Genomic DNA, 20,132 nt, shown 5'->3' with positions numbered 1-20,132 from the left:
AATGAAATGGACCCAAAACAATCTACAATCCCTAACCCCCCCCCCCCCCCCCCCCCCCACACACACACAATATGTTGAGAATAAAAAGATCTTTAATGAAATATTGTTATGCAGCGAGTTTTATAATTAGGAGATCATTATACGTGAACTAATTATTTTAAATGAATATTTTTATTTTTAAATAATCTAATCTCCGAATTGATAATAAATATGCTCGTTCTTATCCACATTCTATCCCGCATAATATTTTAGCTATGTGTGACCAGTATTTTTTCTTATGCAGCCAACCAAATAATATATTATGTCATGCAGGATTTTATGTTGTCAATTATTTCAAACCATCAATCAAACAAACCCTTAGGAATCTTGTGTTAAACATAGGACAATAAACGTGTAAAAGTGTGATACCTCATCTCATATTTAGCCATGTTAAATGGACGAATTAGGTACAATTACATAATTAAATTAAATCACTAAACTCAATGTGACTTATGTTTAGATTGGAATTCTTAGTTATCCATATAACATGAGAATAAATGTGTAATTACCTGAGCAATAGATCCACCAAGTCTCATGCCTTCGAAAAATTGATGAAAAGTCAAAGCACCTATGAGAGGCCTTATAGTTTTGGGACTTCCAGAAGCACCCAAAGCTATTCCAATAGTCACAGAGTGTACAATTATCCCTAGTTCCAAAACCTGCATGTCCCAGCAGAAATGTTATTCACAAAAAAATAAAATAATAATAATAATAATAATAATAATAATAATAAATAAATAAAAAATAAAAGGAGGAAGAAGAAGAAGTTGCAGTGATAGTGAGTTTTTTTTTTTTTGTCTTGTCTTTACGAAAATAAGGAAAAATAGTGACTATTACTGGACGAGAAAACAAGATCCACAAAACAAGAATTATCTGTAAATAGCTCAGCGCTTTGTATTATCCAGGAAAAAAAAGATTCATGAGTGATGACTTTTTTAATAGTATGTTATTTAAGTTCTCATTATGATAACATCATATTGTTGACTACTTAATATAAAATATCTCAAATTTCTCTTTCATTGACAATTGTCTATTCCATTGAAATTGGACTCTTGCAAATTGTCTAGTCCATGATATTTTGCAAAGAAACAATGCTTTCATCAATTTATCATTATTTTTTTAAAAAAATTTGGCTAATACTAATTCATGATTGATCATACGAATTCATACAGGAAAAAAGAGAGGAAAAAAGGACAAACTTGAATTTGTAGTTCAACAATTATTATTAGTCCCAATGGAGAAAAATATTCAAATGAAAAACCTTCATTTTAAGATTTAAAGTTGAGAATATTAATTTGAAAAAATAGTATAAAGCTAAAGAGAAAAAATATATACATTCCTTTTACGTATTGAACAGTGAATCTATCACAGAATAAGTGCAGGCTCAATTCTCACTTTACTTTCTCCCTTTCATTCGTTCTTTGATCTTTCCGGTGTAATAATTTTGTTTTTCTAAGAGTAGCAAAAAATTTCGAACTTAAAATAGTCATAAATAATATTTACACTGTCAAGTCATTCAATTAGTAACATATACGAGGTAATAAGTAATGATAAGTAACCTAACTTAGATGTTCAGTAATTTTATATCAAATCAAGTTATTCGGATGGTATATTTAAATATTTTTTACACCGTCAGTATATATAACTTAAATGAGTACCTGAGAGATAACACGATAACGAAGGAGCTCTGACTCAGAATCACCCGTCACTAATAATGAACCATGTGCATGTCCATGTGCGGCATGCGAATGAACATTAATAGCTCCTTCTTCATCTCGAGACTGAGTCACCACTCCACTTTTCATACCTTTCTTATTGTAATAAGAAGTTGCACAAGTATCCACCATCAGAGTCCCCATTGCAACAACCATTGCCAAAAATCCACTAAAAGGAAAATCTCCCCACGGGTGTTCTTTCAAACACGGCGATGTTAAACTTTCAAATGCATCAGGAAGTACGTGTATAAAACCTGTGGCCAGGATCACACCAGCCGCGAAAGCTTTAATTATGAAGAAAAAATTCTTATATGGGCTTAGGGCGGGAATTGCTTTTCCAAGTACTGGAATACACACCCCAATTGCACTCGAAACCAAAATGGCAGCAAGCGCTACCTGTATACGGTAAAAACCGGATGTATGTTAAACCGGTGAGACCGGAGACCGAAGGAAGAGAGGGAAGAACATTATTTGGTCCTGGTACTTTATGGCCGAGTTGATCGTGGCTGTTAGTCCGTTTGATCGTGGCCGTTGGTTCATTTGGTCGTGGCCGTTGATCCGGGAGATCCGTTACACGGTTTCCACGTGTCGATATCCTGCCATAATTAACTGCCAATCGTACAGGTGTCAGACCGTACGACCCACCTAATCCAACCTAATCCATTTCAGAGTTTTGTTTTTCTTTATTTATTTTGAAGGGCCTCATGTTGTAAAAGACCCATGGGGCAATACTATAAATAGGGTCATCACCCTACTTTTGAGGGGTTGACTTCCTCATATCAAGAATTCTTGCAATAAGCAAAATATACATAAACTCTCTCTCTCTCTCGAATATCTGATTTCGATCCAAATTAGTTGCGTCCATCTCTTAAAATCGTTCAATCAAAAGATATTTATACATTAGTAGACACGCAAATACATAGCAAATATCCGATCATTACTGCTCTCTTTATATCATATCTATATATATATCTTTTCTTTTATCAAGTAGATTGAGGCTTAATCACATATCCTATACCCATTCTCAAATTTAATTGAATACCCAAATTCGGGGTAAACAGTTTGGCGCCCACCGTGGGGCTAGGATAATAGTGGTTTTTGATCTTGATCCCTATCTTACCCATCAAAACCAAAAGCATCTTCTTCTCATCTCTGAAAAAACGGACCAAATGGCTGACAGTGGACAATCCGGTCACGTCAACAACAACGAGATTGTGGCCGAAAATGAAGGAAGCGGTCCACGAGGATTACCAGACCCCACTGACCCTAACCCCGTTAATTCAAGGGAGGGCCTCAACCGACAAAACACCGTGGACCAGGAGAACTCCGCCCGGCCAGCCACTGACCCTTTAAATACTCACAATTCAATTACTTTGTCCCAAACACAGGGCCGGAAAGAACCGGATACCCCGAATGATAATATTGACTTAGGATTAATTTTTGAAATGTTGCAGGAACAGAGAGCGACGATTGCCGAATAGGGAATACGGAGGAGACAAAACGACCCCGGAGAAGGCGAAGGTTGTTGCCGAACCCAGAAGAGATAAGGCACGGATGGTCGAAAGCAATGGGTCCGGGACTGGTTCATCCACCGAGGTTTTGAGAATGCTCGAAACGTTGGCGAAGTGGGTAGACTCGACCGAAAAAAGGGTGGAAACATATAACTATTGGGTGGTTCAAATCCCCGGGGCTCCGCCTATTTTTTAAGGGCTTGATTCAAAGAGGTACATCCAAAGGCCTTTTCCTCTGAGTGCGGCTCCGAAATTGATCCCGAAGAGGTTCAAAATGCCAGATATCCAAAAATATGACGGTACAACGGACCCTCATGAACACGTGACCTCATACGTCTGTGCTATAAAAGGCAATGATATGGAAGAAGATGAAATCGAATCCGTGTTGCTGAAAAAGTTCGGGGAAACTCTGTCAAAAGGAGCATTAACTTGGTACGATCATCTGCCCGAGCATTCAATCACTTCTTTCGAAATGCTCGCTGATGCCTTTATAAAAGCACACGCCGGAGCCAAAAAGGTGCCGGCTCGGAAGGCGGATATTTTTCGTATAGCCCAAAGAGACGATGAGTTATTGCATGAATTTCTCAACTGGTTCCAAAGGGAACGAATGGAGCTCCCCCCGGTTCCGGAGGAATGGGCCGCACAAGCTTTCACAAAGGGGCTCAATGTTCGGAGCTCGACGGCTTCATTCAAATTAAAGGAAAGCTTGCTGGAATACGAGACTGTGACATGGGCAGATGTCCATAACCGATACGAGTTGAAGATTCGGGTGGAAGACAACCAACTCGAGCTTCCCCCGGGGCCAATAAACATGAACAAAAGTTTCGAGAGACCAAGGAAAAATTTCGAACCGGAGGCGAGGTCATCGAGGGAAAGGTATCGGCCATATTCTCATTCGGAGAAACCAAACTTCAGGTTGAAGAAATCCAGGGTTAGCCCGAGCCATTTCTCCGGTCGGGGTGATAAACGGGTAAAACGCTCGTCGAACAGTCGAAGTCTCTTATTCAGGAGTGATGCCGGAAGCTTTGCCGGTAACAAAGATTCGCCGAGGATATCGGAGTACAACTTCAACGTCAACACCTCAGACCTCGTATCGACCATTGGCCGTGTTCTGGATGTAAGATGGCCGAGCCCTCTAGGGTCGGACCCGGGCCAACGGGACCCGAACATGATGTGTGAATATCATGGAACCCATGGACACAGAACTGAGGATTGTCACCAGTTAAGAGAGGAGGTGGCCCGGTTACTGAAGAATGGCCATCTCCGAAAATTGCTGAGTGAAAGAGCCAAAGGTCACTACAAGGAAAGGGAGGCCCCCAAAAGGGCCGAGCCAATGGAACCTCGACATATAATCAACATGATAATTGGGGGAACCGATACCCCACGAGGGCCGGTGATGAAATGAACCAAGGTCTCTACTGTGCGTGAAAAACGCGGCCGGGATTACATACCCGAGGGTTCCATCTCTTTCAGCAACGAGGACGCAGAAGGCATCATTCAACCGCACAATGATGCATTGGTAATCTCTATCCTTATCTTTAAAACTCAGATTAAACGTATTTTGATTGACCCAGGTAGCTCGGCCAACATCATCCGGTGGAGAGTGGTCGAACAGCTAAGGCTTCTCGATCAGATTGTACCGGTAGCCCGGGTACTCAGCGGGTTCAACATGGCGAGCGAAACCACAAAGGGGGAGATCTCATTGCCGGTAAACATCGATGGCACTATCCAGCAAACGGTATTCTATGTAATCGAAGGAGATATGAAGTATAATGCATTACTGGGTAGACTCTGGATACATAGCATGAGGGTCGTGCCGTCGATATTGCATCAGCTGCTGAAATTCCCGACTTCGGAGGGTATAAAAACCATCCGAGGTGAACAAACCGCAGCAAGGGAGATGTTTGCGGTCGAGGAAGTGACACCTCAGCCCAAAAAATCGGATCAAAACGAAGGAGGTTCAACCGGGGAAGAGGGCACCAAATAGCAATCAAAGCAGTCTGGGTCAGATTCGGGGTATGAAGAAGATGATTTTGGTGTACCCAGATAATTCGTCATGCCAGATGACTCGGATGCAACCAAGTCAACGATAGAGGAGCTAGAGCAGATCATCTTGTTCGAATACTTGCCGGACAGAAAGGTATACCTGGGCACGGGGTTAACCTCGAAGCTCAGGAACAAGTTAATTAAATTTCTTCGAGCTAATGCTGATTGCTTTGCGTGGTCCCACATAGATATGACAGGTATACCACCGGAAGTAACAACGCATAAGCTCAGTTTGGACGGGAGGTTTCCCCCGGTAAAGCAGAAGAGAAGGCCAATGGCAGAAGCAAAACACGCCTTCGTAAAAGACGAAGTGACAAAGCTTTTGAACATAGGCTCTATCCGAGAGGTAAAGTACCCGGACTGGCTAGCTAACGTAGTTGTGGTGCCAAAGAAAAGTAATAAATTTCGAATGTGCGTTGATTGCAAGGATCTAAACAAAGCATGCCCGAAGGATTCGTTTCCGCTGCCTTACATCGATAGAATAATCGATGCGACGGCCGGGCATGAGATGTTAAGTTTTCTCGATGCCTACTCCGGGTATAACCAAATTCGGATGCACCAGGAGGATCAAGAGAAAACATCCTTTATTACCCGACATGGGACTTACTGTTATAATGTCATGCCTTTTGGACTAAAAAATGCCGGACCAACGCCTAGTTAACGGAATGTTCGAAGAACAAATAGGAAAAACAATAGAAGTTTATATTGACGACATGGTTGTTAAGTCCCTAGAAACAGAGGACCATTTAAAGCATTTTTAGGAAACCTTCGATGTACTCCGCAAATGTAACATGAAGCTCAACCCGAAAAAATACGCCTTCGGTGTCCGGTCTAGCAAATTCTTGGGTTTCATGGTATCAAACCGGGGGATTGAAATCAACCCGGACAAGATCAAGGCCATCGAGGACATCGAGGTAGTGAATAACGTCAAAGGAGTGCAAAGGCCCACCGGAAGGATAGCGGCGTTGAGTCGCTTCATATCGAGATCCTCGGACAAGAGTCATCATTTCTTCTCCTTATTAGTAAGAAGAACGATTTCATTTAGACACCGGAGTGCCAAAGAGCTTTACAAGAACTAAAGCGATACTTGTCCAGCCCCCCACTGTTGCACACGCCGAGAGCGGACGAGCAGCTCTTTCTCTACCTTGCTATCTCCGAGGTAGTGGTAAGTGGCGTTTTGCTCCGAGAAGAGTCAGGTACGCAGTTCCCTATTTATTATGTAAGTAGAACTTTAGGGGATGCGGAGACCCGTTATCCGCACTTGGAAAAATTGGCATTGACATTGGTAAGTGCTTCTAGAAAACTCAAGCCCTACTTTCAATGCCATCCAATATGTGTAGTGACTACTTACCCCCTAAAAAACATCATGCATAAACCGGAACTATCGGGTAGACTAACTAAATGGGCCGTAGAAATTAGCGGGTATGATATCGAATACAAACCTCGAACGACCATGAAGTCCCAGATCTTGGCCGATTTCGTGGCAGAGTTTACCCCGGCTATGGTCCCCGAGGTGGAGAAAGAACTTCTGCTAACCTCGGGGGAGGCCTCGAGTATTTGGTCGCTACATACGGATGGGGCCTCGAACCTCAAAGGTTCCGGGCTAGGAATCGTCCTTAGAACCCCGACCGGGGATGCTGTTCGACAATCAATTAGAACTGTTAAATTGACTAATAATGAAGCCGAGTATGAGACTATGATTGCAGGTTTGGAATTAGCTCGGAGTATGGGGGCCGAAATAATTGAAGCAAAGTGCGACTCTCTTTTGGTCGTTAACCAGGTGAATGGCGTCTTCGAGGTCAAAGATGAACGGATGCTAAGGTATTTGGAGAAGATCCAAGTGATACTACACCGATTTAAAGAATGGACCATGCAACATATACCGAGGGAGCAAAACAGCGAAGCCGATGCATTGGCCAATTTGGGATCTTCGGTCGAAGGGGAAGAATTAACCCCGGTACTACGGTGCACTTGCTGAATACGACTATAGAGAACGGGTATGCTGAAATAAACACAATGGGTTTAACTTGGGATTGGCGCAACAAATACGTCGATTACTTAAGAAACGGAAAGCTCCCGAATGACCCAATAGAATCCCGATTGCTAAGGACAAAAGCTACGCGTTTCTACTTGGTAGATGGCCAATTATATCGACGGTCTTTCTTCGGACCCCTGGCTAAGTGTTTGGATCCCGGAGAAACGGAGTATGTTTTAAGAGAAGTCCACGAGGGGACTTGCGGTAACTATTCCGGTTCAGAAGCCTTGGTCCGAAAAATTATAAGAGCCGGTTACTACTGGAACCGGATGGAGGAGGATTCGAAAAATTTTGTCAGGAGATCTTTAAGTTAGAATTTCCACGAAGTACTGAAGAAAGACATTGTTTTTTGTATACGGTAAAAACCGGATATGAGGCAAACCGGTGGAACGAGGAACTGGCGGGAGTAAGGAATAAGAATGTGCCAGATACTATTCGCCCTTGACCGGGGTAACGCTTTGACCGGAGCTAAGCGGGGTCGCCGATTGATCTGCCTTCTTCGTCATTGAAACAGCCAGGTCCGATGACCCGAGCATTCGTGGCCGTTGGTCCGTATAGCTATTGGTCTGTGTGGTCGTTGCATGCGAGCCACGTGCCAGTAGCGTCCTGTTGTTGATACCCAATTTTGTCCCTCTTTTATTTAATTTACCCGGGTTTTAAATTTACTGACGAGCTAAATACTTTATTTTTCACAATGTTTTATTGCTACTACTATTAATATCACAACTTTTATTTTTAAACATTATAAGCATTACTTTATCACAAATTTCAAACGGTTAGTCATCGTCTCGTTTTCGGGTTTGGAATCGTTAAATTAATTACAAGACAACACTTTGTAAAATATTTATGCTTTTACATATTAATCATTTATTGTCTTTACATAGTACATGTTGTATCAGTTATTAAATTAGAAGCCCAAAAATAATTAAATAACAGAGGAAGGACTAATAGTTTTCAGCCAAATTAATGGCCCAGAATACAAATACAATATTATTTTTTTCATACCCAAATAATTAGCCCACATTTTAATACTCAACCCACATTATCAGCCCATATTTAAATTAATAGGCCAGCCCAAACGGACCAGCCCATTACCCGACCCGACCCGGTCCAACTTTCCCTTTCAACCTAAACCCTATCCTTTTCCCTTTTTTTCCCTCACCCGCCTCCTTCGTCCTCTCTCTCTCATCTCTCTCGTTTCCTCCCTTCTCTCCCACTCCCTTTCGTCGTCTCCGCCTCCTTCCCTCCTCCATCTCCGCCGCACACCACCCCATACCCTGTTCTCCTTCACTTTCCTCTCCCTTTCCTCACTTCCCTCCACGTTACCCCTGACACCCCTCTTTCATCGTCAACCTCCACCACACCCACGTTTCTCCTCTGACACCACCCCACACCACCTCCTTCTTCGTCTCTCTCCTCACGTTCTCCCCACACCCACGCCTCTGCCATCTTCCCTGACACTTCCACCACGCCTGTTCCCCGCTTCCTCTCTCTCATACGCTCTTCTTCCATTTAAAAAATCCCAATTGCAATCCTATAAAAGGAGGGGATTCAGTGTTTAGGAAAGGGGGCAAGAAACGGGGGTCAAGATCGAGAAACAAAATCTTGGATCCCCAAAACTCCTCCAACGTTCAAATCTCCCACAAGTCTTGACCAGATTTCTTTTTATAGCCTTGGTTTTTCTTTTAATTTTTCAAAATCCGGTCCGAACCCTACTCATACTTGAAGTTCTGGAGACAAACAGAATTTCCCTTTCCTTTAACGAGTATATTGTTTCCGTCGATATCGAAACTGTCGATTTGAAAGGTTTGTCGAATTTGAGTTCGTCGCGTTCGAAACGTAGATTCGAGACGTCGATACCCGTTCACTGTACCACAAAAAGGTAATTCATTCCTCGTCTTAGTTTTATTCTAATAATTTAGTTCGTTTATGAGTTTTTCTTTTGTATGAGATTTTGAGCTAGTAGTAATTTTGTTAATTTAGGCAGTTTGTATGTTAGTGTAATTGAAGAGTTTCTGCTGGTAATTAGGTAGGGTTACGCGTGTTTTAATTCCCAATCAATCGTATCAAGAGGCTGGTAGTTGGCTTACTATATTGGTATGGGTTAATTGGAATTCTCTGTTAATCGACAATGTGGTAGCTGTTTGTTTAAATATGATGTGATTCATGCCAGTTGATCAGTTTAAGAGTCATGCCAGTTTGTCCAAAATGATAGGATTAATGTCGAATGGTTAGTTTGAAGTTTGGTTAGTAAGGTTTAAATATTGTGTCTGCAGTAAGGTCTAAATACTGTGTCTGGGATGTTTTGAGTTTGTTTCATTGAGGTGATGTTATATTAATTGAATGAGGCTATTTATTTTCTTTTTTTGAAAAAATATGGAATTAATATTTGTAAGTGTTTGGTTCAGTTTGGTTTCAGTTAAATGTGATCAGTGTGTATTATTTGATTCGTTTTAAAGCAATACACTTGTTTGATATACGAAGCATTGTTTTGAGTGATATGTTCCCCTAAAGTAAGGTAAGGAGTCGTTTGTTAACTCTGAATGCTATTTCTGTGAAAATTGGATGTTTTGAGCTTGTTTTGGACTGCTGATCCCATCCAGTCCTCTTTTACTATCTAAACCAATAAGATTAGGGTTTAATTATTAACTAAGTGTTTGGATAACTTGAAAATATTGTTAGCATGTTTACAGTCTTGGTAGAAATGGTTTTGACTGAGTTGGGGATTGAAATTCTGAAAGTTGTAAGTATCCTTATTGTTTTAGAAGATAAGATTGAATGAGCATCATAACTTTCTGATTTGACTGAGTAGTCCAATAAATACTTTGGCATAGAATTTGAAAGGATTTGAAGTCGAGAAGCTGTTAATAATAGGACTAATTGAAACATGTTATTTGATTTCATTTCATAAGGACTAAAAGACATAAAAATGAGTTTGTTTGGACATTCTAAGTGAACTATGGTCGCATACTATATTGAAGTCGAGAAGCTGTTAATAATAGGACTTATTGAAACATGTTATTTGATTTCATTTCATAAGGACTAAAAGACATAAAAGGAGTGTTCTGTTGGACTTTGTTATTACTGTTTTGAGTCATTAAGGCCTTTATAATATGAATCTCAAATGTATGTATTTGTACCCATGCCCATATCTGTTTCTGAGATTGTCTCTGATTTAGTTTGTTTGTATAGTGACTGCTATACGACTTATCTTGGCTATTTCCCTTCTGTTAGAATGTGCTGCTTAACCATGTTGTTATTACAAACAAAAAATCGGTAGCCCTTCTCCTCTTTTCGCACCATTCTGATAAGGGATTCTAGTAATAGACTAGCACATTTTTTTCCTCTGAAGATATCTCCGGGGTAAAAGTTAACAGAAATCAGTGGAATTCTTTCTTTCAAAGTTTTCCCAAGGGCTGTTTGGTAGCAGCAGACATCAGTACTAATTTTCTTTTTTTTTCTTCTCTGAAAACTGCATGAACAACATGTTTATGTTTGGATTAAGTTCTGAGTATGTTGTTCAATGCAAGCATGATCTGTGGCCTGCTAAGTGACTAAGTCCAAGCATAATATTCATGTCCTATTTCTATAGATGATACTACTTGCTTGCCTGCTGTTAATCCTGAATTTATTTGCTTTTGAACTTGTCTATACTCTATGCAAAGTTTAGATGACTGACATACATGTTTCCCAAATCGCATGGAATCTGGTCTTATCACCTCCAAACTGCCTACTTTTAAGAAATGAAACTCTGTATGAATTTGTGCCTCTTTTTCGTTGTCCGTTTTGCCCAGCATGGCTTTGTATAAGCATATACTATCTGGTTCTCTCTCCCTGTCTGGTTTAAACTGATTTTGAGTTCTTTGAAACCCACCTTATTTGTTTGCTTATAATAGATACCATTATAGCATGGTGATATTGCTCACTTGTTATGATCTTCAAGAAACTTGTTGGGTATTTATTGGAGTACGGGACTCTGGATTAATATAGTTGTAAAGCATGTCTCCCAAATGTGTGCTATACTAGTTGCTTCTATGGCTATTTGTCCGAATCCAGCATAAGTCTTACCTTGTCCATTCTCTTATGATTCTGTGTGTGTTTAAGTGCCTTTATTCATTATATAGTAGTAGTGCTTGATAGTAGTGTGTAAATGTGGTCCTGTAAATCCTTATGAATTATACTTAAATATACACAGAATGTTCACAATCTACTGATCCTTTTTTAGTTTATGTTCTACATGTTTAACTTTATTCGTTGAATAGATACTAATTCTTTTTCTTTCGTTTTATGCATGATATCTCGCGTATGAGTCCAATCGACTCGCCATCTCCTTCCGCATTCGGCGTTGGGCTGAAAGCCCGACAAAACCTCCCCTGCATCAGCCCAATCTGCAGTCATATGGAAAAACAAACTTCTGGGTCGAGGCCCAACAAAAACGGCCCACAGCAGTAATACAAAGAAATTTAATTGGGCCCAAGCCCTATAAACGCAAACAGTTCAGCAGTTGAGCCCATGAAAAATGGGCCAAACTCGTTTATTCTTCTACTCTCTTCCTTATTTTCTGATTGTGTATTTCTCTCTGTTTTTGTATGACTAACATTTTATTTTGTTAACTTAGATAATTTCTAGTATATTAAGGATTGTAGTTTAATAATGGGTAGTTAATTCCACGAGTTTATATTCACTTCTAATTGTTTCAAAACTATTCATAGTATCTATAACATTTATTTGAATAATTGATTTTCAAAACACCATGATTACATCTTTTGGCTAGGGGAATAATAATTTATGCCTAACAATTTAGAAATTTAAAACATCATAAACCTTACAATAACGTTAGCTCATTCTATGGAATAAAAAGGCGAACTAATTCGACAAAAACAACCTTTTCACTTAGTTCTTTTTTTTTCAACATTCAGAAATACGCATTGAAATACATATTGAAATACATATTTATCCAGAACAACTTTCAAAACTTTATTAAATAACTCTTTTTAAATTTTAGTCATTTCCTCCATATATAAACATTACATGTCCCGTTTTCTTTTAGTTTATTCTTGACTAAAACCCTTTTATGTAATTGCTATTTTCTACGAGCATTACTTTAAACAATGCTATTACACTTTCGTCTTAAAACCTTGACGACATTTATAAGCCGTGTTTACAAAATAACATTAGAAATACTCTTTTATACAAATCATTATTTTTATACAAGTTTTATTTTAAATAGCATTCTCACATGGTTATCTACAACTTTAGTCATATTTACAAAGCTATTTTCTTTCCTATAATACTATATTTACACTTAGCCTAACTAATCATAAGTCCGGTCGGTTAACCATTGTTAATGGGTCTTAAAGGGTGCCTAATACCTTCCCTTTAGACTAATTGAACCCTTACCTAGAATCTTAAGTTTCGCAGATCTTAAACAGAGTTAACTTTAAGCATAACTTTAATAAATTTCAGGTGTCCTAATTCACCATAAATAATTAGGTGGCGACTCCTTAAAAACAACATATAGGAATCTCCAATATGTCGTACTTCTACTTTAATCCCGGGTTTAAAAGGGGTATGACACCTGTCATGGTCAACTACCCACCATGCGTGTGTCAGACGGTGCCATCAGTCTAATCCCACCAAATCCGTTCAGAGCTGTCCTTATTACTATTATTTTATTAGTTCACATTGTGTGGAACCCATGGAGGTCATTCTATAAATAGAGCACATCCCCCTCCTTTGTAAGGTTTGGCTCCTTTACTTTCCAAGAACATTCGTAATAAAAGAGTTTATATATACAACTTCTCTCTCTCAATATCTGATCCGTCCAAGGCCATTTGTTTCCATTTATATTGTGTTTCTTCCATCAAGCATTCAATATAGCTTCTAAACGTTCATGTCCATAGCAAATTAAGCAAATTATCGTTATTAGCCGTTTCATTATTAAATACTCACACACTTATTTCCCACTACCAAATACACATCAAGATCCAAGCACATATCCTATACCCGCGTACAAATTCAATTGGTTTCCCAAATTCGGGGTAAACAGTTTGGCGCCCACCGTGGTGCTAGGATAATAGTGATCTTTGGTCCTGATTTCTATCATATTCATCAAAACCAAAAACATCTGAAAACAGACTAAATGGCCGACATCGAACAATACGGCCATGTCAACAACACCGAGATTGTGGCGGAAAATGAAGGCAGCGGACTACGGAGATTACCAAATCCCGCTGACCCGAACCTCGTCGATTTGAGGGAAGGGCTCAACCGGTAAAATACCGGGGATCAGGAGAATGCCGCCCCACCGGCCACTGATCCTCTAAATACTCACAATTCCGTTACGCTGTCACGGACCCAAGGCCGGAGAGAACCGGACGCACCAAACGACGGTGTTAGCTTACGTTTAATTTTTGAGATGTTGCAGGAACAAAGAGCGGCAATCGCCGAGCAAGGAATAGGAATTGCCCAGCTGCAGAGCGGAAAGGGTGAAGCAGAGCCGGAAAAGGCAAAGGGTACTGTCGAAACCGGAAGAAATGAGGCGCGAATGGTTGAGAGCGGCGGCTCCGGAGCCGGCTCCTCTACCGAGGTCCTAAAGATGCTCGAAACTTTGGCGAAACGGGTAGACTCAACCGAAAAAAAGGGTCGAGACATACAATTGTCGGGTAGACCAGATACCGGGGGCTCCACCTTTGCTGAAGGGGCCGAATTCAAAAGGGTACATCCAAAGGCCTTTTCCTCCGAGTGCAGCCCCGAAACTGATCCCGAAAAGGTTCAAAATGCCCGATATACAGAAGTATGACGGCACAACGGACCCGCACGAACACGTGACCTCATATACCTGTGCCATAAAGGGCAATGATATGGAGGAAGATGAGATTGAGTCAGTGTTGTTGAAAAAATTTGGGGAGACTCTGTCGAAGGGAGCATTGACGTAGTATGACCACCTACCCGAGCATTCGATCACTTCTTTCGAAATGCTCGCCGATGCCTTTGTAAAGGCCCATGCCAGTGCCAAGAAGGTGCAGGCCCGCAAGGCCGATATCTTCCGAATAACCCAAAGGGACGATTAGTTACTGCGGGAGTTCGTCAATCGGTTCCAGAGGGAACGGATGGAACTCCCCCCGGTTCCAGAAGAATGGGCCGCACAAGCTTTCACAAAGGGGCTCAACATGCTATGTTCAACTGCTTCAGCCAAATTGAAAGAAAATTTGCTGGAATACGAGGCTGTGACATGGGCCGATGTCCATAACCGGTATGAATCGAAGATTCGGGTGGAGGACGATCAGTTCGAGCTCCCCCGGTCCCTGCAAAAATGGATAGAAGTTTTGAAAAGCAAAAGAAGGGTTATGGAGCGAAGGCCGAATCATCGAGGGAAAAGTTTCGGCCATACTCCCATTCGGAGAGACAAAATTTTAGGTCGGAAAAGTCAAGGAAAAGCCCGAGCCGTTTCTCGGGTCGGGGTAGCAAGCAGGTCGAACGACCGACGAGTAGCCGGGGGCTTTCGTTCAGGAGCGATGCCGGAAGTTCTGCCGGTAATAAGGGCCCAACGAAGATCTCGGAGTACAACTTCAACGTTAGCACTTCAGGCTTCGTCTCGGCCATCGGCCGCGTCCCGGATGTAAGATGGCCAAAACCGCTAAGGTCGGATCCGAGCCAACGAGATCCGAACGTGGTGTGTGAGTATCACGGAACCCATGGCCATAAAACCGAGGATTGCCGCCAGTTGAGAGAAGAGGTAGCCCGATTATTGAAAAACGGTCATCTCCGAGATCTGCTGAGCGAGCGAGCCAAAAATCATTACAAGGAAAGGGAAGCTCATCGAAGGGCCGAGCCGGTCGAACACCAGCATACAATCAACATGATAGTTGGGGGTATTGACGCCCCTCGGGGGCCGGTAATGAAACGGACAAAGGTTTCTATTGTTCGAGAAAAGCGCATCCGAGGCCACTCAACCGGGGGCTCTATTTTCTTCAATGACGAAGACGCGGAAGGCATCATTCAACCGCACAATGATGCACTGGTAATTTCTATGCTTGTCTTTAAAACTAAGGTTAAACGTATTTTGGTTGACCCAGGTAGCTCGGCCAATATCATCCGATGGAGGGTGGTCGAACAGCTAGGGTTACTCGATCGAATCATATCGGTGGCTCGGGTACTCAGCGGGTTCAATATGGCTAGCGAAACCACGAAGGGAGAGATCTCGTTGCCCGTGAACGTGGATGGCACCATTCAACAAACGGTGTTCTATGTGATCGAAGGAGACATGAAATATAATGCATTATTGGGCAGACCCTGGATACATAGCATGAGGGCAGTACCCTCGACACTACATCAGTTGCTGAAATTCCCCACTCCGGAGGGGGTGAAAACCATCCGAGGTGAGCAGCCCGCAGCAAAGGAAATGTTCGCAGTAGAGGAGGCGGGGCCCCGGCCCAAGGAGCCGGCTGAGGAAGAAAAGGATGTAACCGGAGGGGTGGTCCCCCAATAGCAACCACAGTATACCGGGCTAGATCCGGTGCATGAAGAGGATGATTTCGGGGTACCCAGATCTTTTGTCATGCCAGATGACTCGGACGCGACCAAGTCAACCGTAGAGGAGCTGGAACAGATCATCCTGTTCGAGTACTTACCAGACAGAAAGGTATACCTGGGCACGGGGCTTACCCCGTAGCTCAGGCGCAAATTAATTGAGTTTCTTTGAGCTAACGCCGATTGCTTTGCATGGTTGCATATAGATATGACAGGTATATCACCGGAAATATCATCCCACAAGCTCAGCTTGGACGGGAAGTTTCTCCCGGTGAAGCAAAAAAGAAGGCCCATGGCGGAGCCAAAACACGCCTTCGTAAAAGACGAGGTAACAAAGCTTTTAAAAATAGGTTCCATCCGGGAGGTGAAATACCCGGATTGGCTTGCTAACGTGGCGGTGGTGCCCAAAAAAGGTAATAAATTTCGAATGTGTGTCGATTATAAGGATTTAAACAAGGCATGCCCGAAGGATTAATTTCCATTACCTCACATCGATAGAATGATCGATGCGACGACCGGACATGAAATGTTAAGTTTTCTCGATGCTTACTCCGGGTATAACCAAATCTGGATGCACCCGGAGGATCAAGAGAAAACATCCTTCATCACCCGTTATGGGACTTACTGTTATAACGTTATGCCTTTCGGATTAAAAAATGCCGGTGCAACTTACCAACGCCTAGTTAATGGAATGTTCGAAGAACAAATAGGGAAAACGATGGAAGTTTATGTTGACAATATGGTTGTTAAGTCCTTGGAAACAGAGGACCATTTAAAGCATTTGCAGAAAACCTTTGATGTGCTCCGCAAATACAACATGAAGCTTAACCCGGAGAAATGTGCCTTCGGGGTAAGGTCCGGTAAATTTCTGGGTTTCATGGTGTCAAACCGAGGATTCGAAATCAATCCAGACAAGATCGAGGCCATCGAGGACACACTACTAAAAAAACGGAAAAAACCGTTGACAAAAACCGACGTCCAGCGTTGGTTTTTTTAATGAAACCGACGGGAAACCGACCTTTTAAGGTCTATCGGTTTTCATAGCCTCGCTTTTGGAAAACCGACGGACCACGTCGGTTTTTTTCGACGGACCACGTCGGCTTTTTTCGACGGACTGCGTCGGTTACGTAGTCCGTCGGGTTTATTCAAAAATTTTAAAAAATTAAAAAAACCGACGGACAGAGTCGGTTTTATTAATTTCTGATTTTTTATCTTATATATAAATAATATATATTTTATGAAAAAAAGACGCACTGCGTCGGTTTTTCATATAATTTTTTTTATTTAATTAAAAAACCGACACAGTGCGTGGGTTTTTTTTATAAAATTTAAGAATTAATTTCCAGAAAACCGACGGACAGAGTCGGTTTTCCGTCGATTTTCTGGAAAATCTGCAAAATTAATTTCCAGAAAACCGACAGACTGAGTCGGTTTTCTGGTAAATTTCCAGCATGCAAATCATGCATTTTCTGCAACCACACCTGCACAGAAACCAGTACCAAAAGCTGCTCAGAAACCAGTAACAAAAGCTGCTCAAAACTAACATTAAAATGCTCCAAATCAATTCTAAAAGAGCTACAACACATAAAATCACCCTAAGTAATAATAAAACACATCAAACACTATCTAAACACATCAAATACGATCTAAATAGACCTTCAAAGTTCAGAAATATTTAAATGTCCAACCAATTCTAACTTTGAATTCTCGATAACAATTCTAACTTTAATAACTTATGGATTCTAACTTTAATTCTAAAAATTGAAAAGTAAATCTAGTCAAATAAAGTCTACATTTTAGTTTTGAGGTTATAGAAATATTATAACTTAATAATTCTAACATAACTTAATAATTCTTAATTTGAAAAGCACAATTCCAACCAATTCTAAAAATTGAAAAGTAAATCTAGAGAAATAAAATCTACATTTTAGTATTGAGGTTATAGAAATACTATAACTTAACAATTCTAACTTTGAAAAGCACAATCTCAACCAATTCTAACTTTGAATTCTCAATAACAATTCTAACTTTAATAACTTATGGATTCTAACTTTAATTCTAAAAATTGAAAAGTAAATCTAGTCAAATAAAGTCTACATTTTAGTTTTGAGGTTATAGAAATATTATAACTTAATAATTCTAACATAACTTAATAATTCTAACTTTGAAAAGCACAATCCCAACCAATTCTAACTTTGAATTCTCAATAACAATTCTAACTTTAATAACTTATGGATTCTAACTTTAATTCTAAAAATTGAAAAGTAAATCTAGTCAAATAAAGTCTACATTTTAGTTTTGAGGTTATAGAAATATTATAACTTAATAATTCTAACATAACTTAATAATTCTAACTTTGAAAAGCACAATTCCAACCAATTCTAAAAATTGAAAAGTAAATCTAGAGAAATAAAATCTACATTTTAGTATTGACGTTATAGAAATACTATAACTTAACAATTCTAACTTTGAAAAGCACAATTTCAACCAATTCTAATTTTGAATGATCAATAGCAATTCTGATAACTTATGGAATTCTAACAAAAAGCACAATAAATAAATAAAAAAAAACTAGTCAAATAATTAAAGTATACATTTTTGCACATATTCAACATCAATAACATTACAAAGAATGATAACTAAGCTAACACAAATACATTGACAAAGAACATGAAATATAGCACAATCTCAAGCCAAAAAAAAAAAAAATGACAACTAAACTAGTCAAATAAAGTTTACATTTTTTTTCACAAATTCAACATTAATAACATTGCAAATGATGTTTAACAAAGCTAAATAGATTAGCATTAGGCCTAAAATCTACAAATAAAACTAAAATTGAAAGAATTTTAAAAGCCCTAATTTAAGAGAAACTAACCTCAATTAATTAACTTCAAAACGGGTCTGGGGTTGGTGGGGACGGGCTGCGCAGGCAGCGGCGCTGGGCGGCGGGGCTAGGCGGAGGGGAGGGGGCGGCGGGTAGCTAGGGTTTGAGGGGAATGGGAGTTTAATTGGGAAGAGGAGAAGAAATGGGTATGAAAACCCGTCTGGAATGTTTTTAAAGAAAACCCGACGGACAAAACCGACCCTGTCCGTCGGTTTTTCCCGCACGTTTGACCATATTTGACCCAAAAATTTAAAAAAGAATAGGAAACCGACCCTGTCCGTCGGTTTCCTAAAAAACAATTGTTTATTATTTTTTTAAAAAACAAATTGAATTGCATATTATTTAAAAAAAAATTAAAAATAAAACCGACGTCGTCCCTCAGTTTTATATTAATTATTATTATTTTTTTAATAAAACCGACGTGGGACGTCGTTTTTTTTTGCGGATATATAATTTCAAAATTTTGCGAAAAAAACCGACGTTGTCCGTCGTTTTTTTAATTAAAAAATAAAAACAAATTAGAAATACACAAAACCGACGCACTGAGTCGGTTTTCCGTCGGTTTTTCAAAGAGACGCAGTCCGTCGGTTTTTTGTCCGTCGAATTTTGCCAGTTTTTTAGTAGTGACATCGAGGTTGTGAACAACATAAAAGGGGTGCAGAAGCTCACCGGAAGGATAGCGGCGCTGAGTCGCTTCATATCGAGGTCCTCGGACAAGAGTCACCGTTTCTTCTCTTTGCTCAGGAAGAAGAACGACTTCGTTTGGACGCCGGAGTGCCAAGAAGCCCTACGAGCGTTGAAGAGGTACTTGTCTAGCCCCCCGTTGCTGCACAGACCGAAGGCCGGCGAGCCACTTTTCCTCTACCTAGCTATCTCCAAAGTGGCGGTAAGTGGCATTTTGGTCCGAGAAGAATCAGGTACGCAATTCCCTGTCTATTACGTGAGTAGAAATTTGGGGGATGCGGAGACCCGTTACCCCCATTTGGAAAAATTGGCATTAGCACTGGTAAGCGCTTCTAGAAAGCTCAAACCTTATTTTCAATGCCACCCCATATGTGTAGTAACCACTTACCCTTTGAAAAACATCATGCATAAACCGGAGTTGTCAGGTAGGTTAACGAAATGGGCTGTTGAAATTAGCAGTTACGATATCGAGTATAAACCTCGAACGACCATCAAATCCCAAATCTTGGCCGATTTTGTGACAGACTTTGCCCCAACTATGGTCCCCGAGGTCGAAAGGAACTTTTGCTGACCTCGGGAAAGACCACGGGCATTTGGTCTCTACACACAAATGGGGCCTCGAACCTTAGAGGTTCCGGACTAGGGATTGTCCTTAGGACCCCGGCCGGGGATGTCATTCGACA

At 40.6% G+C, this 20,132-nt stretch overlaps 1 protein-coding gene across 1 annotated transcript; it reads right to left on the bottom strand.

The window, feature by feature from the left end:
* Window positions 1–509: 509 nt before the first annotated feature.
* On the bottom strand, window positions 510–8,858 carry LOC132619647 (zinc transporter 1-like). Its single transcript, XM_060334486.1, has 3 exons — window positions 8,673–8,858; window positions 1,698–2,150; window positions 510–698 (listed from the first exon to the last, which is right to left on the bottom strand). Exons 1-3 carry the CDS (start codon window positions 8,856–8,858, stop codon window positions 510–512), a joined length of 828 nt encoding a protein of 275 aa, XP_060190469.1.
* Window positions 8,859–20,132: the final 11,274 nt, after the last annotated feature.

Source organism: Lycium barbarum, chromosome 11, assembly GCF_019175385.1.
Source record: "Lycium barbarum isolate Lr01 chromosome 11, ASM1917538v2, whole genome shotgun sequence".
NCBI lineage: Eukaryota > Viridiplantae > Streptophyta > Magnoliopsida > Solanales > Solanaceae > Lycium > Lycium barbarum.
Note: the sequence above shows the minus strand (reverse complement) of the source record. Positions and strands in the feature narration are given on the sequence as shown.